Genomic DNA, 25,787 nt, shown 5'->3' on the forward strand with positions numbered 1-25,787 from the left:
TGGAAATGAAAAATGCTGATAGCATATTTTGTCCAGATTGGACCAGTTTAGGCATTTACATGAACATAACACGACTGATACGCAAGCTGTTTATTATTATTATTATTATTATTATTATTATTATTATTATTATTATTATTATTATTATTATTACTATTATTATTTATTCATTTGTTTATTTTATTTATTTGCCACAAAGTAAAATATTTTTGCACTTTCGAAGACTTTGCTTTCATGTTTAGGATAATTAGGTTATACTTTAGTCATATTTAATCAGTTTTACATGCATTTGCTGTTCAAATGCCAATCTCAGTTTTCGAGCTGGCATTCCCATGTTCTTATCATAAGAAAACGCGATATTTATCCGGCAGGATAGCCACAGATCATTATTCTTCTGGATACAGTGAATAACGTTACCTTCAGCGCTTGCCTTTATGTTCTTTGGTAATAATTTGAATGTCTTTGGTTTTAAATATCGTTCTTCAGGCATTTCATTTGCTGTAGTAACGCTAGTCTCAACAATAACTAAAGAATGATTGTCGTGAATTAAATTGAAATCTATAGTTACAAACATACATATATATATATATATATATATATATATATATATATATTATAGCACTGACTCTAAATAATATTTATTGTACTGCTGTTAATTCGTTGATTAAGAGTAGTTCTAAGCAGAATTCCATTTACTACTCTGTGAAATAGTGGAAATCCACGCTTCGGAGCCGTCTTTACCGCAGATGGTGGTCTGATGTATGCCAAGCTGTTATATCAACTGTGCAACGTCCAGGGAATAAATGGATACATTAGCGTTTCCCAAACAAGTCGAATAATGGTAAATATGATTATTTTTATCATATATAAAGTTATAAAAAACTCTAAGAACATATATATATATATATATATATATATATATATATATATATATAGCGGGGCATTTTTATTGACACTATTCATTTTCCAATGTTACTGCTACTTCAACTACTACTACTAGTAGTAGTAGTATATCATTTTTTTTATTATTATTATTATTATTATTATTATTATCACCTCACAAGTGTGTAAGTGTACAGGTACGTGGAGGATGATTGATAGTATCATTAAAGCTTGTTAAGTTTCCATCCAATGAAAATTCTATTTTATACAAGTTTCCTCATATTATTAATGATCAAAGACGGAAAACACTCACTACTATACTGACCTGATGCAGGCGCAGGTGTAGATACTCTTGGAGGAAGCGGTGGTGTTGGAGCTGGCGCGGGAGTAAAAGCGTTCACGGGAGGCTGTACACTTAAAGGATTATACGTTTGCATTGGCTGAGGCACTGGCGCTCCGTATGCTGGCTGCTGAGTAATAGAGCCAGGTAGACCTGTATTAAATGTTTGTGTTGGCTGGGGCTGTGGAACCTTAAAAAAAATAAAAAATAAAAAAAATACACATTATTTTTAAGTAATTACTATGATATTTTAACTCGCAATTATGACGCACTTAAATATTTATTATAGTCACTGGAATACTGTAAACTTAAATATTACATTTGTGTAAAATGTAGAGCTTATCAGTGAATATATGTAGGGGAAAGCGTTGTACCTTTGAAACAATGTACCTTTAAACATCTGTGCTTTTCTCGAATTCAGAGATATCTAGGTGCAGTGATTAAAATTCGTTTGAAAGATCAAATGAAAAAAAAAAAAAAAAAAAAAACCTACAAACGCGTTTGGCTGTTGCTTACTGAGTGTTGTGCCGAGTAATGTTCCTTTTAATTTTTTCACCTCCAAAACGAGGTTTTTTTGTAGTTACCTTTTGAGTTTTGTGCTCTTCGGTTTTCACAACTTGTGATATTTATTTGTCCAAACTTGGGGTAGAATCATTGGTGAATACAGTAATATTTTTAGTTTTAACTTCTGTTCAATATTTAAGCTAGTGGAGAACTTTTTTTTTCGTAATGGTGACCCTCTTGTACTGTACCTATGAACATTAATGCATCGTGTACCTTTGAACGATAAATAATACTGTTTAAAGCTACACAATGTAAGTAGTTAAAACAATTGATATATTTTATATAGGTTAGGTTAGGATATAAAGTTATTAATTATAATTTTAAGTAGTTTCTATATATTCGCTTATTGTATAACGTAATGAGAAAGAGTTGTATATGCTCAACTTTATTGTTCACAAGTTTTTGTTAGAACTTCTCTTCAATTTTTAATTTAATTAATAAAATTTCAATTCTGGGGAACTTTTTATAGCTAAACCTTTTATTGCAATTTATAACTGTTAATATTTACGGCTTCTTTTTATATTATTGCCTCAGAAATGTTGTAATTATGACTTTGTTCAAAGGTACAAGAGGGTCTGTTCAATGGTACACGACCATAATGTACCTGTGAACAAAACGGATATGCTCTTCTTATATTCTATAAAAGCTAATGTAATTATGTAACACGTTTAAAAATCATCCTATCTGATAGCAAAGAGATTGCACTTTAAATATACGACAAAAATTGGGGGAAAAGTGCTGAATATTAGCACCAAAATTTCGAAGACTCTTAAAGTGTTCACAGGTACAACGCCTTCCCCTATGTATATATAATGCTGAGCTTAAACATTAATGATATTGAATAATTAGGACTAGAAACTGGAAATTTTACCTATAACTGCTGATCTCATTGGTTACGGTATAGCTTCTTCCAAATATAAGGTTGTTTGTTGAAGTTCAGCATCCTGTTTCAGCATCAGAGCTACAAATGTAGACAAAGTCTAAGATGGAATCCGAACCACCGTAATGCGTTCAACGCTTTCCCACTTGGAATCGAACCCGGCACACCGTCCACCGAAAGTGCGCACTCTAGCTCCTAAACCGGAGCGGTAGGCATCCAAAGATTAAATTTCCCATATATACATTTGCATTTTCTTCACCTGAAACATAAACCCATCCTTCCCAATCGCTCCAACGACACACCTTAAATCGCTGAAAATATAATCTATCCAATTAAGACTAAAACACTCGAAGTAGTATGCATTTACATACTTGAAGCATGTGTTTTGTACATACTCGAACAAGTTCTTTTGAGTACAGCTTGTTTCTTAAAGTGGTTACTAATATCAGAAACTCCTTAAACATGTCTAATTTATAAATTAGATATCTATATCGCGGAGAATCCAAACATTTACGTAATTCATGTACTTTGGACTAGTAGTTTTCTTTATTTTAATAAGAAATATTCTGACATTCAATCCTCCAATATGTTTTAATTTTGTGTGTTTCCTGTTGCACGTATCGTTTCTTTGCAATGTTTCAATATTTTCCATTGTACACAAGAGGAGTTTTAGCTCTATTTAAGGTCTTTAGATTGTGGATCTATCCTGAAAAAAGGTTTTCCACATATTTGTCTTAATTGATTTGAATGTAGTTAGTTGCATTCAATGTGCTGATATCCTGTGCAGGCCTTTTTCATAAATTTTCGTATAGAATCTGTTTTGTTTTCTGTATATAGCAAGATCTTGTAAGTGTACCCTGCAGTTCTCAAATTTCTTCGTAAATTTTATGTTGGAACGTATACATTCCAGTTGGGTAAACAGGAATGCTAACTTAAAATTACCCTCGAACAAAACCAATGCAACATCTACTCAGTCAAAATAACGAGTATTTTATTATTTGGCTTTCAAAATGACACATAATTATATTTATTTATTTATTTATTTTTAAAAAACTGGGGAGCCGGAAAGGGCTGATCTACGGTACAATATCAGTCTGAAAATATAATAAATATATTTTATGACAATATTCCAACAGCAAAATTTCTACAAATCTCATATTTTAAGTAAAGTCGTTTTTACAACCAATGCCCAAATAAGAGAATTAGATGCACATCTATGATGACTAAGTTGAGTGATGTTAACATCATCCTCCTGGCTTACCTACTTACCTGCTCCATGTTTCTTGTTCGTGATTTACTTTTCACCTGAAGACTGAACAAAAGATTTCGATTTTTTTTAATTAGATGTTCAACAAAAAACCTGGGATGGTATACTGATCACAAATTCTATCATTTACATTTCTATCTAGATGTGAGGCTACAGGGTTTTTATAATTAATTAATTAATTAATTAATAAAAAGGTATATGATCGCTCCTTGAAAATTAACTATACAACTCTATTTTCAACCTGATTTGATAAAGATTAATATTACCTGCGGTTGATAGTACGATGGCCTAACAGGATGTGTAGTGGCAGTTGGCTGAATCTTGTGTTGTGCACCAACTATTTGTTGAGTTTGCTGAGCATAGCCCTGTTGGGTTACTGGCTTCTGGCCCAAAGCATTTTGCAAACGGTCACGAAGAGCTTCAATATGTTGCTGTAAGAATAATAATAATAATAATAATAAACGAGGAAGAGTAGTTTATAATCCCCTGATAAATATAAAAATATTAATAATTATATTTATAGTTATATTTATTATATTTGATTAAAAATTAAAAAGCACACTATATTTTTTATACTACATTCTCCACTAGTATGGTATTTCAGATTTCTTTGATTCATTGTACTTGTTATTTATCGAATTAAGAAGGCACTGGAAATGCAAAACTAAAAGAAATTTTGTGCAGCAACTGAAACACGATGGAAATAATGTACGAGGGCTAGTCAAGAAAGACTTGGACTGATTTTTTTTCTAGGCAATTTATTATTACTCAGCAACAGGCACATGATCCTTTTCAAAGTAGTCCCCGCCCATTTGAATGCACTTTTTCATTCGAGTCTTCCAGTCCTCAAACATGTGTCGCAGGCCATTCTTTGAGAGGTCCTTCAAAACCGCCTCCGATGCCTTCAGAACCTCGGAATTATCGGAGAAGCGGCGTCCACGCAGTCTGGATTTTAGGGCAGGGAAAAAAAAAAAGTCGCACGGTGCGGTAGGCGTCTCCACCATCCTCAAACCTTTGCAACAGCTCCCTGCAAGTCTCCACTCGAACGGCCTTCTGCTCTGGTGTCAGGAGTCGCTGAATCCATCGCGCACACACTCGGCTCATGTGGAGGTGGTCATGCAAAATTTTGAAGGCACTGCCATGAGATATGCGTAGTGCGGCTGCCAGATCGTCGATACTGATGCGGCGATCTTCTCTAACAATGACTGCTGCCGTGTTAATGTTCACCTCAGTAACAGCTGACGCTGATACACCTGGTCCACCAGCTTTCGTGATTGTCATTCGGCCCTCTTTAAACTCTTTGAACCACCAGAACACGGTACTTCGTGGCAGAGCGTCATCTTTGTAGGCTGCTCTCAACATTCCTAGAGTTTCTGTTGCACTTTTCCCCAGGCGATAGCAGAACCGTATAGCTGCAAATTGTTCATCTCGTAATGACTCCATTTCTTCTACAGGCGACTTCTAGAGGCGGCGCAGAACATCACCTGCAATAAAAAGTCGTGGTTACCAAACATGCAATGATTCCTTAACAACATTTTATATATATGCACAGCAAGACCCACCCTACTTGTATGCCAAACTATGAAGCTCCAGCGTTAACAGAACTGCCGGGAAAAAAATCAGTCCAAGTCTTTCTTGACTTGCCCTCGTATAATACTATTAGAACACCATTATTTAATTCCGCACGTATTACTACTGCACACTTGCTATCAAATTTCAAATAATTTTGTCTTACAGTGGAAATTCGTGAAGGGTCTTGTATATGCTATCTTGAAATTTGTCTGACAAATGTTATCCTCAATTCATTTACTTGTAGACTACTGCAACTTAAATAATGTTACTCTAGTTAATAACTGAACTAGAAATCAGTTTTCCTGGATCTATCTGTACAGCTCTGCGACTTCTTCATCTTTAAGTAAAATTCTGATAGAAAATCGTGAGACCTTCTCTCAATTTATTTTCATCTAACATCTGGCTTTTAGCACTATAAGAAGTCAAAATATTTGGTAATATTAGAATATTAATTGGCAAGTAAAAGTGAATATCTGTATAGTAAAAACATATTCGATCTGATCCTGTAGATATGGTATCTGTAATAATAATTCTTTGTATATCCCACTGTTAGTTTTCTAATTAATAGTTTACCATACCCTTTTCAGCCACATACCTTATCGCCGATAGACTAGTTTCAAACGATACGAATTTTTATAACTGGCTACTGAGTTTTTTTCAAAAATGTTAATGTGTACTTTATAAAAGTAAAAAAATTCTTAATAAAATTGTAGTAAACAAAAATACAGTTCCAACCTTCAGCTTCACTTCTGTTCAGCAGAAAGGAACTGAACATCTAACCCCTACTCTATCTCCTTAGCGGTCACGTTAAACTATGATACATAAATTCGCTAAAACTGCCTTCCACGACTAATAAAAGTGTCAGACAACTACATATTTAAAGTATCCATACACGATTAAAACATATAATATGGCGCGTATCTTCAGCCTCATTCCACAAATAAAGCACAGATACGGCAGTTCTGTGCCTTTTTGATACTAATCATAATAATATAACCAGAAGCGGAAGTAAACGCAAGAATGGTTCTTCAATATGTACTACAAAAAATGTTAGATTCACAAATCAGAAGTGTAAGTATGAATTTCATGACATTCCAATCAAAGGTGAAAGGGTAAAAGTAGAAAAGTTAAATATTGGTAAAAAGATTAAGGCTACTCACCCCACTACTTTAAACACTTCTGTAGACAGAGTTGCGCCTGTAGCTACACTCAAATGCCTCTACATATTCTCTACTTCTACATATTCTCGTTTTAAATATTTTGTCTTTATCGTTTGAAAATACGCCGGATAGTGTAGAGTCGACTGTACTTTGGGAGGGAAGGAAGGAAGGAAGGAAGGAAGGAAGGTAGGTAGGTAGGTAATCTTTCTTCTCGCGTAATACAAGTCACGAACTAATGATAAAACATTAGGAATTAATATTAAATGTTAATTATTTAATTTTGAATTGATTGCCAGTCGTTAACTTATTTCAATCCCAAATAGAGATGCAAGGGTTCGGAAGGGACTCGGTTTTTCTGCTTCGCTTTTTTGCTTGGGATTTTTTTTTTTTTTTTTTAAATTCTGCTTTAAATTGATAAAGCAGGTTTTGTTTCGCTTCTCTACAATACAATAACTAATTTAAGTAGTAGTAGATGCAGATAATAATACAAAACCTAGAAAATAAACATGAATTTCGAAAACATATTTCAAACAATTTTAATTCTTAACACATTATTATGAATCCCAAAAAATTAATCCATGTATATAATAAGTTGCAGTTAAGTTTTAACTTTCATATGCATTATAAGCAATACTTTTTATTGTGAATTAAAAATACAAAAACAAGGAAAAACTGTTACATGACACAGAATTTATTGTACTATGTGTGTGAGTTCAAACAAATAATACATCGGGAAGATAATAATATATTTACTGAACAAACGCACAAAACAAATTTAAATTTCGACACCGTAGCCTTCTCAAAAATAACATGTTCTTCTCTTTGTTCATTACGTATATCAAGTGGCTCAAGTGGTACAACGTTGGCTTCGCATTCAGGTGGTCATGGGTTCGATTCCCGCTGCCGACCATCCTAACTGAGGTTTTCGTTTCCCTCAGTCCTACCAGGCAGTCGGGATGGTACCTACTAAAACAGGCCCTGGCCGATACATTCCCAAATCCTTTCCATGTTGTTGTTAGATATCCAGTATAAAATAGCCTCTGAGCTGCATCTGGTGATTGTTAAATAAATAAATATCATTTTCTCGTCAATCTGTTATAGCCTATAAGTTTATTAAGTCTGTCTTCCGAGACTTTCATAAACATTCGTACTAGAGTAACAATGAAAAAAAAAATCATTGTTTTATTACAATTCAACGTATTACTTTAAAAGACTGCAAAAATGCAATCTTTGTATGGGACGCTTAAAAATCACCTAATTTGTTAATGCACCTCTTGCTTCCGCCTTTGCTACCCCTACAGAAACTTCTTTGAAATGGAACAGAAATGTTGAAAATGTATTTTCTATTAATTTATTATATACGTAATAATTTGTTACCACCTATTAAGTGCTTCGAACCTGCAAAATCGGTGAAGTCCCAAATTCTGTAATGGACTGACTGTTCTTTAAACTTGTTTAGTCAGGAAAGTACTGAATTTTCTGTTCATGGATCATATCTGTAATACTGTTCATCTGAGCGTTTGGTTTCCAAGGTTCTGGAATATATAACCACCATCACGGTTTACCCAGTACTGAAGGTTTCTGAATTTTTAACAAGAATTCAACATGTCATTACGGAACTTTCCCTTTTTTTAAGAAAAAAATAAAAAAGAAAAATAAAAGAAAAACTACGAAATACGTTTAAGTCAAGCACAACAAATATAAGTAAGTGGTTATCTTTTCCGCTTCTATTGGGAAATCCGGGATTCAGTCCCACATTCGACCATTCCGACAGAAGTTCTTAATTCCATCTGTGATAGTGCGTATACTGTGATTCCTGGCTGATTTCATTTCTTATGTTTTAAATTATTATTATTACTAATTACCAGCAATGACGTATTTGTGAAAGGGGTTAGGGTGGAGGTGTCTTTCGGACTGAAGCCTATTCTCCGAAATTACGAAATTTTTAAAACAAACGAAATTTTAGTTATGTCTTTACTCATAAATATCAAGCTCCCCTCAAAAGAAAATCAGGCATTTTTTAAAAAAAAAACTAACTATTAATAAGAAAAAACCCTCCCAAAACACTTTTCTAAATCCGTACTGATTATCTGTATAAAATGGTATTCAAGGTTGCATCCGGAAGATTATTGCTACATCATTACACAGCTACAGTATAACAGAAATGTGGAAGTATGCTCTGACGGATATACTGAAAAAGAAAAATTTAACTATGTGCTAGAAACTAGAGTACTAAGCTCTAAGAAATGAAATACGAATAACTAAAAATGAAATGCTCTAAAGAAGAAAAAAATGTCGATAACTCTGAAGTTAAAATACAGTTATATTTTAAATTGCTCTCAAATTGCTCTCAAATACTACGTATTTAATGTTTAATTCATGGAACATGTGCTCCATCCATCATGATGGTGAATTCTATAGGAAAATATGGCATTCAAGTCATGAAATCTTGTTTAACTATAGAGTATACTTTAACTATAAGAAAGCTATTTAGATAGAAAAATCATGAAAATGAAAAAAGCCAAAATTTCCGTTTTTTCCCTAAAAAGCCGGCTTTTTATATGAAAAAAAAAAACAATTCAAAAAAGTCTGCTATTTTGTATCTCTAATCCCAAACAATGTTTCTTAAGCACTAAGGAAAAAGTACGGAGACGTTTATCAACATGTTACATTTTTCTTTTCACAAAAGTTAATCATATTTGGCAGGGGCATATATATATATATATATATATATATATATATATATAAAAGCTTGCGGCACGAAATACATACAAATTACGCAAATTTCGCCTAAAGTTATAAAATCTAAAAAAGATTTAAGTTTCGGAGAGGGAATCGGACCCCTTTATAAATACGCCCCTATTATCCGGGAACAAACATACAGACGCGCACACAAAACAATTTTCGTCTTAAATGTCCATGGTGATTTTCTCGTTGGAATAGTTAACGATTTAAAAACTTTACGTTACGAAGATAAGAAAGCAGAATTCCTCCGATACCCGTTCAAAACGGGATTTTCCCTAATCATCCTCTGCATGAAACACTAGTTTTCATACTGTGCTGTACATACATTTGCATCTTATTGTATTATTATTATCTTCATTAATTGAAATAACACAACAGAGGCTGGATTTTACTTATTTTCACTTTAAATTAATTTATTTCGGAATTTGATTTAAATCAACGATTTTTATTTAAAAAATCAAGTGATTTAAATCGTGATTTAAATCAGACTGATTTAAATCAATCCACCCTGTAAATAATGTATGTTCTCTGAGGCTCTTCTAATATCAATGAAAACTTACAAAATTACTTTCGCATAATTTTCCATTCTTCGGCTCATATACTTTTGTAAGGCTGCAATCATCCTTCTCGGAACTATTTTCACTAACGGTTAAGATCAATCCTCTTTCGTCAATATTATTTTTCTATTTGCCAGCCACAGATTTGCCAGTCAGTTTTCCGGTGTTTCTCCCGAAATTTGCAGTATTTAGTGTAACACAAGTATTTCGTCTCCACTAGACAATATGTAATAACTTGACGTAATTCCATATTTGTTTATATCCACGCAAGTTTATATCAAATTGAGAATATTGTGTCATTTATTGCATGATTGTAACATGAAGACAGCATGTATATTATATACGACATTCCTAATGTTTCTCATTAATTATGTACATGTACTGGCATTTGGATTTAACTCAAAGTGTTGTAATCACTTAGATTTACGACTCATATATATTTATTAGAGCATTTGTTTTCGTTACCTCTGACCACTAGCATCTGCAACTTTCGAAACACTATATCTTCAGGTGATATATTAAAAGACATTTTTCATATTTTCTAACCTAGCTTCCTTGCCAGTCGACTTTCTACGTTCAACATAAACACCATTAAAAAACTCACTACTTTCTTGTTCTTACCTCATTCGAAGATCCCAAGTATGCAAGCGCAGCATTTAGATTTCCTTGAGCAGCTAACAGCGACGCATATTGTGTAAGCAAATCAGCCAGTTTTCCTGATATTTCGACATTTCTTCCTTGTAACTCCACAGCTTTACGGAGCATCATAACTAACTCTACTAGCTCCTACAAGTAGAAAGCAAGTACAAAACGATGATAATAATTTAAAACCAAGTAATACACACACTTTTAAAAACAAGATCATTAATGACATTTTCATCAGGAGTCATTACGGGCATCTAAATTTATCAAATATGAACCAAATCGGTTCAGTCGATTTCAACCAATAGCGATTTTTTCATTCCCGATCGCCAGAATATGGTTCTTAAACAATGACAATAGTAGAAAATTTAAAGATGCCCTTAAAACTTTTGCCTTTAAAATATGGTTCCTAAACGCTAGGCATCTTTACGCACAGTTCCCAAAATAAATACCGAAAAGCTATTATTTCGGCAAATACGGAAAATAAAACTCTTGGAAATATATTAAAGCAAAACTCAAGGATTTCATTTGCAGCTTTCATTCTCTTCAAACAAACGAAACAAAAAGAGTAAAAACACGTAATATTCAATTAAAGTTCCTTTAATTATGCTACTAATAGACAAGATTATCTAAAAAGAATAAATAAAAGAAAAGTGTATATAATTTCGCTTTTACCTGTAAACTGAAAGCATTTAAATTTAATTCATATGTAAGGTTGAAATTTAGGATATGTAAGGTAAGGTACCATAAGGTTGAAATATACCTATCATGCTTTTCCATTCCACGATTTATGACATTTCTTTCCATCTACCAAGATAAGAAATTTAGGATATCTCTCTCGTCAATATTTTTCACTGCCATCAAGTAACATTTAATCTACTTGATAAAATAATTTGTGATAGTGGAAATGTTACTGGGATTTTAATAGTAATCTTACCATGTATAGAAGTAATAAACATCTTGTCACTGAAAATTGAATTTCTGTCTTCTACAGTAGTACAATAAATATTAATAATTTAACCACCAAATAATTGAATATGCCCCACAGATAATGTTAAATGTTAAATAGCTCATTAATTTGCAATTATCGTGCTAAACTAACTGTAACTCATTTACTTCTGTAAGGTTTATTATAGTTTTAAGAAAGCCGTCCGTCTATTTATCCATCCTACCAATCTGGAGAAATCTACTTCCCTGACTTTTCCCTGACTATTCCTGACCTTTATCAGGAAATTTCCTGACTTCCATGACAGGTGTCGGATGACGTTGACATATAAATAAGGAATAAATAATGGTGAATATTTATATATGAAAACGTTTATTCTATAGAGACAAATAGTAATCAATTGCTCATAAAAAAGTAGCAATAAAAACTAAATAGGTACTATAATGGTTGGCTAGGCTGAAATTGGTGTACAATTAATGTTAGAAAAAATATATTTTATCAAATTTCCCTGGCTTTCCCTGATTTCCAGTCTTTTTCCCTGAGTTTCCCTGACCTGCACTACCATTTTCCCTGAGTTTTCCCGGATTTCCCTGACCAATAGAAACTCTGCCATCCTTACACCACTGCTCTGGGCGAATTTATTTTCGCTATTTTCTGGTGAACTTCTGTATTAAACATATTATTACAGCTCAAAAATAGTACATGTTTTGGATAATACCCTAATACCCTAATGTTCACCATTAGCAGGGCTTGAAAAATCCAATCGCCTGCTCGCCAGTGGCGAGTAGGTTTTTACATTTGCCAAGTAAAGTCTGATCAATCAAAAACGTGAATTCAAGAATGAATAACAATGTCACTCTTTATTATTATTATTATTATTATTATTATTATTATTATTATTATTATTATTATTATTATTATTATTATTATTATTATTATTATTATTATTATTATTTGTAAGAGACATGCCAATAAACAAAACAAAAAATGTATTGATATGTTTATTGTGTCGCAAAGTGATTTTTGTTTATTTGTATAAACATTGTGACTGCAAAATGGTCTGGCTAGATTTTTGCTGGCGAGTATTTGCAAGCAAGATTTTTCAAGCCCTGACCATTAGGTATGCAAAAATTGACTGGAGAAATGGATGTATTATTCCTTTTCTTGCAATTCCCATAAATCTGATTCGATTACTTGAATTTTTTTTTAAATAGTATATGAATAGCTATATATATCGCCATCAGGTTTCAACTTTTTGTTCCAAAGTTACATGTCTGAGAGTTAGGTGGACAACATATACGTGGTCCTGTTATATAAAAGAAAGAAGAAGAAAAAATTAACCTATTATATGAATTCAGTACTCCACACTTCCTCACTATTAAAAAATGTTAACATTACGGGAGATGGTATACTAAAAAGTTTTCTTTCCTGGTATTAAAATCTTTTTTCTTTATTCCTTTCTTTCTTAAAAATTGAAAAGTGACTTCAAAACTATTTATTTGCCTGGCAGAAAATATGTTTAACTTGGAACAAATTTTATAAACATTTGTAACAAAGACTACTTTTTTATTGAATGTATGCGCATTCCAGAACAGATTTTCACATCCATTGAAAAACACCCTGCTAACGCAAAATTTGAAGAACTGAAAAACAGTAAGGAATTTGAAAAAAAAAAAAATCAGGCTAAGTTAGGCCTCTGGGACGCTAGAGCAATGTCACAAAACGTTTTTCATCCCTTGTCCTATATACATACATTTTCATTTTTAAAGATTTTATTATTACTGTTTTATTTATTTACTTATGTCAATACACCGTAGGCTAGAACAACTTCATTATTTAATTACCAGTACTGATAACAGAAATGAAAGCTAAAGGAATAACTATAGATAAGACGTTCCTTTGATATTCTGAGTTAAAACCTCACCTGCAAAACTTCCGGAGACATTGTCTTTTTTGAGCTCGTCCAACTTTCAACCAACCTATTAAGATTTCCAGCACAGATGTAGCATAACTGAGCACTCTTCGACAGATTCTTCTCTTGCTCACTTTCTAGTCGAGCACCAAGCTGCTCTGTGAATACAGATTTTAAAAGGTAACAGTTACAAGTCTTCCTTTAATGCATATCACTAAAGCCCGGAATTAATGGCAAAATGCCATAAGTGACATTATTGCAATTTTCATGATTTTTCAGGAAAAGTGCAATTTCACAATTTTCAAGCAATTTGTTGCCATTGACACAGGTTTTTTCTTCCACTACTCTTTATTTATTCATGAATGACAGCATACCACAGATTGAGTCGCTCTTATCTGGACAAGCGATCTCGGTGTTTTATAATAACTGGTCTATTCCCGTTGGAATGTGACAAGTGGAGGGACGGGGATGCTAGTACGTATTCAGTTCTTGGAATTTCGAAGCAGTGTTCGGTTTTTGGAATGACAAACGAAGATGCTTATTTTCAAGAAGTAGCCAGGTGGGCAGTTATTGTGAATCTTAGGCGTGCATGATACAGAACTGGTATTTATGTGCGTTTCAGTATTTCAAGATGCCGAAAGTTGGTCTTTCTAGGCAATAGAGTTTGGAAAAATTTGTGAGTGAGTTCGGGCGTACTGTGTTTTCAACAGACGGTTCTGTACTGTTTTGTAAGTTATGTGAAACTGTGGTTTCCGCTAAAAAGCGTTATTCTGTAACACACCATATAAGCACACAATTCTGCAAGGACACGCAAATCAGCTGGTGAAAAGGTTCAAAATCTTTCAGTCACGAATCCCGATTCGCGTACTAACAGTTTTGCGAATGATTTGTGTGAAGCTCTAATTAACGCGAACATTCCTTTATGGAAGTTAGAAAGTGTTTCCTTTAAAAACTTTCTTGAGAAATACACAAAACAAAAAGTTCCAAGTGAATCATCTTTGAGAAAGACTTAGTTTATAGCGCGTACAGCAGAACTATTGACGATATCCGTAAAAGTGTTGCGGACAAAAATATATGGATTTCAATTGATGAAACTTGCGATATTTTAGGACGTTCCATTGCCAACGTTGTAATTGGAACTTTGGGAGGGGAAGAAGGCACACAAACATTTGATTGCATCAGAAGTTCTGGAAAAAGTAAATGGCACGGCAATTGCACAGGTTTTTACAAAATCACTAAATATTCTGTGGCCAGAATGTGTAAAATACGATAAGGTTCTTTTTGTCACAGATGGAGCTGCATACATTAAAGGTGCAGCAAAAGCTCTTAAGGTTCTATTCCAACGTACGCTGCATGTCAGCTGTCTGGCACACGCGCTACATAGAATTGCAGAGGAAGTTCGTTCTCATTTTTCTGACGTTTACCTTCTTGTTTCAAATGTGAAAAAGGTATTTCTGAAAGCTCTCTCGCGAACAAGCGCGTTTCGCGAATTAGCCCCTGAGCTTCCGCTTCCACCACAGCCTGTCTTAACAAGATGGGGTACATTGATTACAGCTGTTCTCTATTATGCTAACAACCTTGAACCCATCAAAAGAATCATTGATACTTTTGATGAGGATGATGCGTCTTCGATTGAGGTTGCTCAAAGTTTGCTTAAGAAGAATTCCTTGAAAAAGGACTTAGTCTTCATTACAAAGTTACCAGATGCTATTGCCAAGCTTTAAAAACACCTAGACTCTCGCTTGTTTTCTGAAAATCTTCAATGATACTCTCAACGATCTGAGTGTTGTATTTGGGAAAATTGAAGGACATCGCTACTGTTATGGAAGGTGATGCTGATACAACTGTTGATAGTGACATGAATCCTTCCCAAATTACATGTTTCAAGTATGCTCCAGTGACATCTGTAAATGTGAAAAGATCATTTTCACATCTAAAGCGAATTCTTTCTGACAGGAGACAAAGTCTTTCTTTTGAAAATCTTAAAAAAAAATGTTAATAATTTCAGAGAACAAAACTATGAAAAACCTTTCGTAAGTGAAAATAAACTGCTAGTGTAGTGTAAAATGACTTCACTTTAGTATTTCTTGTGCTCTGAATGTTTGTGCTAATGTAACCGTGTGTGAATAAAATATGATAGTGTTTTTAAGTTATTGTTTCATTATCATTATATTGCGAGCGGTGATAATTATTAAAAATAATGTAAGTAAAAGGCTAATAGTCTCCGCAAGAAACAAACTTTATCTCTAGGAAGTACTTTCGAAGAACATCATCTTCATCGTAATCTTAAGCACATTTCAAAAAGGATTTAAACCATAAAAAGAATTTTAAAAATGTACGAAGTGACAGGTGAATTACTATTAACATGTCTAATTCTAGTGATAAAAAGATTTTTACTTCATACATTTTAATTTTTTTTTTTTTTTAAATCCTTTTTGAAGTGTGCTTAAGATGATGATGAAGACGATGTTCTTCAAAAGTACTTCCCAGAGATAGTTTGTTTCTTGCGGTGACTATTAGTCTTTTACTTACATTATTGTTTCATTGTTACTACTGAAGAATAGCGAATGAATTGTTAAATGTCATCCCTTCACGGTTTGCACAAGTTTCCAGAATTTTAAGTGGTAAGTACAAAGTGCAAAATGAAACATTTTATTCGATTAGAAACGAATTAAAGCCTATTATAGCTTTTACATATTTTAGTATCTATTTTTTCCCCAAAGTTCGGGATTGCTTGTTTATTTTATTTTGCCATTTTTGGGTGTTTATTTTGCAATTTTGCCAGCCATTTTCGGGTTTTTATTTCGCAAGTAATTAACTCCGGGCTTTATATATTACTATCTACAACTCCTTTTATCTTGCCATATTCTCTCTTTAACATTTACTATTATCTGTAATAAGGCATAAGCAGCCAGTAAACGAATTAAATAATTATTATCGGAAAACAGTTGTAATAATAAAAAGTATATAACAATGCATAACGTTTTTTTAAAGTTACTTTTGTGTTGTAGCAGAAAAATGCGTCTTTTTTCTTTTACCTGAGTTAACAAAAATTGAACAATTTCCATAATACTAATTAAAATCTCACTATTTCACTTTTTGTAAGTGTTTTAATGACTGACACTAAAGTGAGTACGCAACTTGTTATATAAAGATCCTTAGCATTACAAAGTGTTCTACACCGTCGTTAAGGGCAATTGAATTTAATGATACTCGAATCGATTTACAAGGATACGTGTATATTAGACATAATTCAGGGTTTTAAGTGATGGTCATAGAAGACTAACCACTTACTCTCTTTTCTACTTGTAACAGTTTTCTACTTACGATATTATAACACTTAGAATTCTAGAAGTAGTTCGATAATCAAAAAGAATATAGGATCTGTTTGATGTAATTCCACCCACGGGAAAAAAGACTTGCCAGGTTTCCTTGAATATAACTGATCTGCAATTCTGAGTGTGACATTACTCATACTTAGAATTTAAACCCAATGAAAGAATACGCAACCCAACAAAATTTTAACTATAAAATTATATTTACTCAGTGAGTATCCCAAAGGGAAGGAAAAGTAACGCCAAACTTCTCATCTGCGTTCCTTTAAAAAAAATCCTACTTCTTACCACCAGAAAAGAAAGTAGCGCACGCCTTATTTTCGTTCCCTCAAAACGAAGGAATTACGAGGAACATTGAAGTTCAGAGTGAACAAGTTAAAAGGGAAACTAATCAAGATGAAACACTACAGTATGTGCGCATCACAGAGTAAGACGCAAGACAACACATGTGGAATACAGAATCTGAGAACGGGGCTTTTGAGATTAAAAGCGTGGATATTTGGAAGTTTAGTTTTAACAATCAACACTGAGTCTATTTAGTACAGAAGAGAAACAATGACATGGCTGTTGTTTCTATAGCAATAAAATATGCTCTTTGTAAAGCATTAGTTAATACGCTGGCCTGCATTGGAAATATTACTTATTGTTAATAAAACATGTAAAAATGTCATTACACAAAGACTTCCCTAAAATATTCCGTCACCAAAATCAAACATCCTGATCGAAGTTTATGTTAACCACTCACATTTACACTAACCTAATTTACAATTAGCACAACATGAAAATGATATACCGATCATTCTGATGGTACACCAACAATCAAAACGCAAATCTGCATAGATAATAATCAGGCTATAAAGTTTTAACATTCACAAGCAAATAGAGCATATAACACAAACATTTTCCACGACATAACAGTCATTTGAAAATAACTGACGCCTGAGCTTTTTAAAAAATATATGTATATATAATTTCACAAATAGCAAGGATTTAGATCACGTACCACATAAGGATGAAAATTCTTCTGTTTTCGTGTATGTAACTGCAGCTGCTAAGGCCTCTTTCCAACTGTTAATATCACAAGACTTAATTATTTGATTCCAGTCTTCGGTCACCACGGCAGATATAAGTTTTGACAAATAACCTTTCGTTTGCTGCGAAACAAATACCAAAATACGTTATCTAAAGCCGCAGTTAATAACTAAACACAATGCACTAAAAATGACTACACTAAACAACTGACTTCAAAATATATGTCATTTCAAACATTAAAGTATTTTTAAAGGCACTTGAAAAAAAAAAAATACATCGAAACCTTATTCTAGTATTTGTCATTTTCTTAAAGCAAGAATCATACGTAGGAAGACTGCAATGCAACCTGATGGTCATTTGACATTTAAAGTAAATCTGACTTTGTTATAAGGCTTCTAATTTCTATTAATTTAACAAATATATCTGTTTAGTGTACGTTATATAAAACTGAACAGCTACGTGTATCCACACCAAATATACAGCAATATACAGCAGGTGCTCTTGAAGTCAACCGCTTACCAGCTGAAAATCACAAAGCAAATTAAGGTTCTAATTCACCATTATATTTTAAACAAATCAGCACAACTTGCTAACACTTTAAGGTTTCACATTGTACACAGCAACATATAGCCACTCACCTGTAAGTATCGGAATTGAGTTTTAGCTAAAAGATCACTTCCACCTGTCATAGCCAAGATGATTGCATCCGCCATTCTTCCATCTTCAATACATAATTCTACAGCAGCCTCAATATTACCAAGCAATAATGCTTGACATATTAACCCGTCAGTATCTGAGGAAGGAAATCACGCTTTTTAATGTTCAATTATTTAAAAATCAAATAGAAATAAATCGTTTAAACAAAATCAAAGCAGCACGCCAAATTACACAGCAATTTCTAAATCAATCATTTACAACTGGCCGATGTATGACGAACGAGAGTTTTACAATCTGAGAAAAGCAGAGAGAAATAATGAGGAAAAGAGAGAAAGGGCTAACGCAGGAGAGCAAAGTATTGGTTGGCTGTGTACGCGCAATCGTGGATCTAAGATTACAGGGTTCCTACTGATCTGGAGAAATCTATTTCCCTGACTTCTCCCTGATCTTCCCTGACCTTTGGCAGGAAATTCCCTGACTTTCGTGTCAGGTGTCGGATGACGTTGACATGTAAAATAAGGAATAAATAACGGTAAATATTTATACATGAGAACATTTATTCTATAGAGACAAATAGTAATCAATTCCTCATACGTGCATTCCACTTACCTCCCATAAATATAGGTACTATAATGGTTCGTTAAACTGAAATCGGTGTACAATTCTTGTTAGAAAAAAATAAATATTTTATAAAATTTCCCTGATTTCAAGTCTCTCCCTGAGCGTCACTGACCTGTACCATTTTCCTTGACTTCCCTGACCAGTAGGAACCCTGAATTAGCATATGTCTGCAAAATCATAGACTACGCTATCGTTTCTTGTTGGCCTGTCATCACTGCCTTTTAGCAATGTCAGGTTACCAGCCAGTGCCTTGCCTTCGCACTAAAAATACAAGTGACGTTACAAAGCATTCACTCGGAAATGGATGCTCTGAAGGTTTAAGATTTTTAAGTAAACACTTCTTTTACTACACTGTAATCGTTTAATAAATTACACAAAGCGACAGTAGTAGTTTATATTTCTAATTACCATCTCCAGTTAAAATTTTAATTGGAGGTCCTGACGGATCAGCAAGTGGCTCCGAAGCATGTAAATTTTGTCCAGCAGCTATAGCATCGAACGCTGAGGCACCGTAGTTCACTTGGTCCAACATCCCATCGGGAGCCTTTTAAGAAAAACGATATTTCCAGTAAGTAATACCAAGACTTCACCTACATTAAAATTCACACCATTACTAAAGTAAATAAATACATAAAATAAAAATAAAAGCCACTAACAATACGTATGATTATCATCGCTTTTCACATATTTAAAACAAAGGGAAGAAATAGTATAACGGTTTTGAAGTTACAAAATTTTTCCAATTTTGTTCTGCTCTTACAAATACTATAAAATAAAAATATACGTATTTTATAGCTATTCCATACTTCTCAAAATCTTAACGCCTAAAACTGACATTACGACCTCTTTATGTATATATATATATATATATATATATATATATATACGAAATTGATATGATAGTACTATTTTTTCTGATGTCAGTACTTTTAGTGATACTTATAAAACAAAATTTTGTTTAACGCTAGAAATAATCATATACATGATGTATCAAGTCGACGAATTCAGTATGCATGTAGTCAAATTACCTACCAACTTTGAATATACTTAAAAGAGATATGCATAAGCGATATAAGATAGTGATGTGTGAGTGTATAAGTAACTGGCATACGTTTCCACAAAGATTGAACATACATTAACATATTATTATTATTATTATTATTATTATTATTATTGAGTATTCTATATTAATTGTGCATACGCGCTAAAATTAGTGTACTTAAAAATGGCATCTAATATACCTTTATGGCATTTTCTATTCATAAAAATCACACAATTAACTTCTAATTCTAAACTCTCGCTATCATCGTAAAAGGAGGTACAAAGGGAAACTAACAAAGGAGCGATAAAAAAAAATATTGGTGAAAATTAGAAAATAATTGTACGAGATTTTCTTTTAATGAACAGAAGGCAATCGCAAGTTTAAAATGTCAATTTTATGAATATTGTTTTTTAAATCTCATTATCATGTGTTCTAATCTGGTTTAGTTTGATTTTCATGTTCCTTTGAGCACTGGTACTATTTGAGATGCGTATCTACAACTTAAGGTGAGACCGAAACTCATGAGCTCACTGGAAATCGAACCCAGGTGTCTCACACCGAAGGTGTGGGATTAGCTGATAATCTGTAAGGTGTCTACTTATTTCTGACTACGTAAACACCTTAGCGATAGTTGTAATCACGACAAATTCAGCACGCATAGTAGCCAAATTATTTACTAACTTTGGATATATTTCAAGGAGAGACATGCATAAGCAATGTGAGATCTTTCTTGGTTAATTGGCAAACGTTTTCCCATCCAGGTGCGTTAACTTCTTGTACAAAACCCGATGGACTTAAAATCCACTAGTAAACTATTTTAAGTTCTGGAATGACTGGTTAGCGAATAGCGATCCCTCACCGATGTTGTTTGTTTCTCTTGACCGGAACCTCCTACTTCTCAGTCAAATAGTTCCCGAATTGTCCTCACCGCAATTGTACAATGCCGAATTGTCAACACAACCTGAGTTTTCCTATAGCCACCCATCCAAGTGCTAGCTACATGGAATTTGGTAATGACGTAGTTTTCAAGTGTCAAAAAAAAAAAAAAAAAAAAAAAAAGGCTCAATATACAAGAACAATAGCATAATCATATTTAAAAAGTTCGCAAATCTAATGTTCTTAGGTGACTCATAGGACAAAATTTTGGCTCAAACCTTTATTAAAACGAAGTCATAATTCACTACTGATTCACAATGAAATTAAGAAAAATAAAGGCTGTGTTGTTTGTTGTTCCGTGCTACAGCATCTGCCGGTAAGCGAGAAATGGGGCCTCATTCTCGTCTCAAAGCTGTTTAATAACCATGTTGCATAGCCACAATAGACACTTTCTTTTCTCATCGTAAATATTCCATCACCAAAGTACTCTATTCCTATTCAAAATATTTTATTTATATTTAATCAATTCTCGTATATGCAGTCTTAATTAGGAAAAAGAAAGAAAAAGAAAACGAAAGAAAAAATTAAAACAAAGAAGAGAAGGAAGCATTGAAAGCTGATTCAAATATTTTCTGAAAAATGCGTTAATTCCAAGCTACTTGCAATCTGAGACAACAATACGTCTTACAACCTGAAACCTATTACAAAATGCTTCGTAGTTTCCGATATCTTTGAAAATATAACGACATTTGAATTTGACTTGCTGGAATTAATTTAAAGCTTACGAAGATATTTTTAATATGGCAGTTTGTTCACATACACAAACATATTCATATTCATAACAACGATGAAAACTAGTTGTGATAAAAACTGTGAAAATAGTGCACAAAATTATTTTCCTATAGTACTAAAGTAAAATATATTACTTACATTACAAAGTAACATACAATCACAGTACTTACTTAGCATGAGAAAGAAATACCAGCAACGTTCAAAGAAATACACATTTTTTAAAGCATTCAAGTTGAACCATGCCAGAAGAATGAATATTGTATTTTACACAAAGAACATTAAACATGCATATACACTTATAAAACCCCACTTTCCCTTTCCACTGAAGCATTTACTTTATACACATGAAACCTTCTTACGCATACCAAGTTCTGCTAATATACTTTAAATTTACAACCCACCGTAAGAACTCAACCTCTTTAACTAAAACACTGTACTGTGTTTGGAATAATAGTTTTCGTATAAAATGAAAAGCAATATAAAGTACATATTGTTTTTTTCAGCACCTCATTTCATTTTTCTTAATTCTCATATACTGGATTGTAGAGTGACAAAAATTAACGTATTTAAAACTCAAAAATACCTCCATATTTTCCTCACGATGCTGCCAAACATTGACAACCCTACGCCCCAAGTTGAATGCCTCTGACCATATGCACCAAAATCAAGCGTACTGATTACATTGGGTGATACCATATGCCACCCAAAAATTCAGAACTTGTGTACGAACACTAATGTTATATTTTAGGGGTATTATATTCAATATACACTGTGTTTCTTTTTCGTTTTCCTCTCTCACGCAACAACTTCTTAGGATTATAAAATGAATTTGTCAGAAAAATAATATGTACTGACTTTCCTAGTCACACTATGTTCAAATTCTAAAAGATAATAATGAGCCAGGGGAAGTGAGGAGGGAAGAAAGAATTCTTACCCTTGGAAAATAAGACAGTAACTTTTTTCTTTCAACCAAGGTTTGAACTGAAAATAATGCCTGTTAATCTGTAAACTATGAAATACTGAAGGGTATCTGAAATTCATACCACCGAGACCAAATATTTTCATGAATGAGGATATTTTTTTTCTTTATGATTACAGAAACTAAACAGTGGACGTGAAGCTGTGAATATCTATGGTCTGCTTAGATACATGTATAGGCATGCAGTACTGCACATGTCCAATATTCGAACACTGATCGAAAACTTTTAAGAGAATCTTCTATTAACGACAAAGCTCCTACTGTACTGATTAGCTGAAAATTGTTGTTGATGACATGATTCCTGAAGAGAAGTGAATCACAGAAAGCGAAACTCCTGTGATCTTGAATTGTGAAATAAGAAACCGTGGAGTGATTTACGAAAGACTTAAGCTACAAAAATGTTCGAGCCAAATGAGCAAGCCACCAGTTAACATATGCTTTGAAAGACCGATGACTGAAGTTTAGCCCAAGGTGTATCAATAGGATTCTGAGACAGTTGCAACATAGTACCTCACTTAAACTCAAGAAATTCAGCAGTCAGAAGTCAGCAACCAAAGTAATGATTCTTGGAGAGAATTTTTTATCTTTATATCCACTTAGAACATACGGTGTAACTATATATAATTTCAACACGTGCTGCTATCCTTCGAATCCATACCCCATTACAGTTGGAATTTCCATTTATTATATGCATTTAGGTATTTAGCATATTATATGCTAAATGCATAGTTAGTATATGCATTTAGGTCGTTTCATATTGTGGCAGTATTTCGAATAATATTTGTCTCTCAATGAACGAAATAAACACAATGCTTGACAGAAATGACTGTACTACATGCCGACCTATTTCACATTCCTACTCACAGACGGCGCCACGTGGCACGCATTTGTGTGACGCAGTGTTAGTGTGCTCGCGGACAAGTGAGGTAGTTTCAAGTGCAGTATGAAAGAACAACAAGGAAAGAAACAATCAAGGTCATAAATAGACCACGAGGATTCTGTGGAAGAAAGTAGTGTCTGTAAGATTAATTCATCAGCGCTTCCGAGCAGTACTGGTACAGCAGCTCCAAGCCATAGGACTGTGTTCCGCACGGTAGCTGGTTTCACAGCTAGGAAAGAGTGTGGAAAAAGAAACTTGCCCCGGAAGAATCATGAATCGTGAACCCCAGTGATGATTCAGAAAGAGAGCGAAGTCATAATGAGTGGTAGGCATGATTTACAGGATGCAACAGATTTGAAGAGGGCAACAATCCATTGCATTGTGACACAGGATCTGGAGATAGGTGTGCGCGTTGGGTGCCGCATGAACGTGGCGAAGATCTATTGGCGTAACATGATGCAAATCAAGAACAGATTTTTGCTCGTTTGGTGGCGCAGGATTGAGTCCGCTTTCAGTTATGAGACACTATCAAAAAGAAAATCAGTGCACTAGAAGCATACGGAAACTCCACAGCCCAAGAAGGCACGACAATCACTGTCATATAGAAAGCAACTGGCTTCCGTATTTTGACTAGTCAACTGGCTTCCACCGCAAGGCACAGTAACAGTGACAACTTGTGAACTCCTTCGTCAACTGGGTCGAGTAATTCAGTAGACGACGACCAGGGCAATGGGCTAAACACGTGCTTCTGTTACATGACAACGAAAGATCACACACATTCACACAGACGAGAACACTTCAGAAACTGAGATTCACAGTGTTGCAACTTCTACCATATTCCCGTTCGGATTACGTATTCTTTGCCGAAACTAAACATCCTCTGTGAGAACAGAACTCAGATGCATTATACATAATTGTCCGCAAGGGTGCCGCGCCACAACGGAAATGTGGTTCGACCAGGCAATCAAAAAACTGCCACAACGACGCGATTCTGCATCAATGCAGACGGAAAATACTTGCAGGGTGCCTCAACATTTCAACACTTTTCTTTACCGCAATGAGGTTAGTCTCAATCAATATAGAATTCCCAAAATAATTATATGTTTTAAGTGGATACAAAGATGAAAAAGCTTTGTTCATTATTCAGTATGTGCGCAAAGCATCCTTAAATAACTATACTTAATGATTCTAGTTTTCTGCCTGTTCAGAGAGGAGTAATTTTCCTGAACAAGGCTCAATAAGGAACAGTAACCATTACAGTGTGTTACTTAAGAACTCCAAAAAGCCATCATCAGGAAAGTGGTAAATGGTTCCCCACCCATCCTTACACCTCTGATGTTGCACCATCAGATTATCATCTCTATGGAGCAATGAAGAATAAATTCCCTACGGATTCCATGTTCAGTGATATAAAAGAGATGAAAGATGAAATTAGGGCATGAATCGAAAGGCATTCCAGTTATACTCGAAATAATTCTAGAAGAGAAGCGGGAGAAAAATGTTTGAACGAAACTTAGATTATTTTGAATAGTGATATTGTGTGCATAAAAGTGTAGCGTACATTGCTATTTCTTACTGTTTTTGCTCTACTGAAGTGTTATCTCTTTCTGCATAACAAAGGAGTTGTATCAGAAGTGAAACATACTCTTGCGGTACTGAATATATATATATATATATATAACATACTTCTTGCTATTTCCGTTTTACCCATTATGCGATCAGTGTTGCAACCGAAAAATCGTAGATTTTCACTATTTCCGGTTTCATCAAACAAATAGAAGTCTAACAAAACTCGTTATTCCGACGATGATTCTGTTAGAAACAGCTTTTTGATATCCCTTACCGTTTTGGCTCTATGAAAATCAGTATTGAACTAATAAATTTAAACCCTTTCCGGTTTTAACATGTTGAAGATGTTGACAATACACTCTCTTGAGACGCTAAATTGTACGAAAAAAAAAAAAAAAAGACTGTCGCTATCTAACGTTTTTGTTCTACGGCGAAAAAGGTTGAAACCGAAAATGGTTAATTTCAACCCCTTCCGGTTTGAACAGAGGATTAACGAAGAGAAGGAACCTATTCTTGAGACACTGAATCGATTGCAAA

At 33.8% G+C, this 25,787-nt stretch overlaps 1 protein-coding gene across 1 annotated transcript in view; it reads right to left on the reverse strand.

Moving 5' to 3' along the window:
• Positions 1-25,787, reverse strand: part of Sec31 (COPII coat complex component secretory 31) — a gene marked incomplete in the record, with an annotated part of 103,603 nt that overhangs the window by 48,979 nt on the left and 28,837 nt on the right. The window contains 7 exon segments of the mRNA XM_081728792.1: positions 1,208-1,412; positions 4,200-4,364; positions 10,589-10,753; positions 13,480-13,625; positions 17,806-17,956; positions 18,473-18,627; positions 19,521-19,656. Coding sequence (XP_081584918.1) covers positions 1,208-1,412; positions 4,200-4,364; positions 10,589-10,753; positions 13,480-13,625; positions 17,806-17,956; positions 18,473-18,627; positions 19,521-19,656 — 1,123 coding nt within the window.

The sequence above is a fragment of the Thermobia domestica genome, chromosome 10 (assembly GCF_964235325.1).
Source record: "Thermobia domestica chromosome 10, izTheDome1.hap1.1, whole genome shotgun sequence".
NCBI lineage: Eukaryota > Metazoa > Arthropoda > Insecta > Zygentoma > Lepismatidae > Thermobia > Thermobia domestica.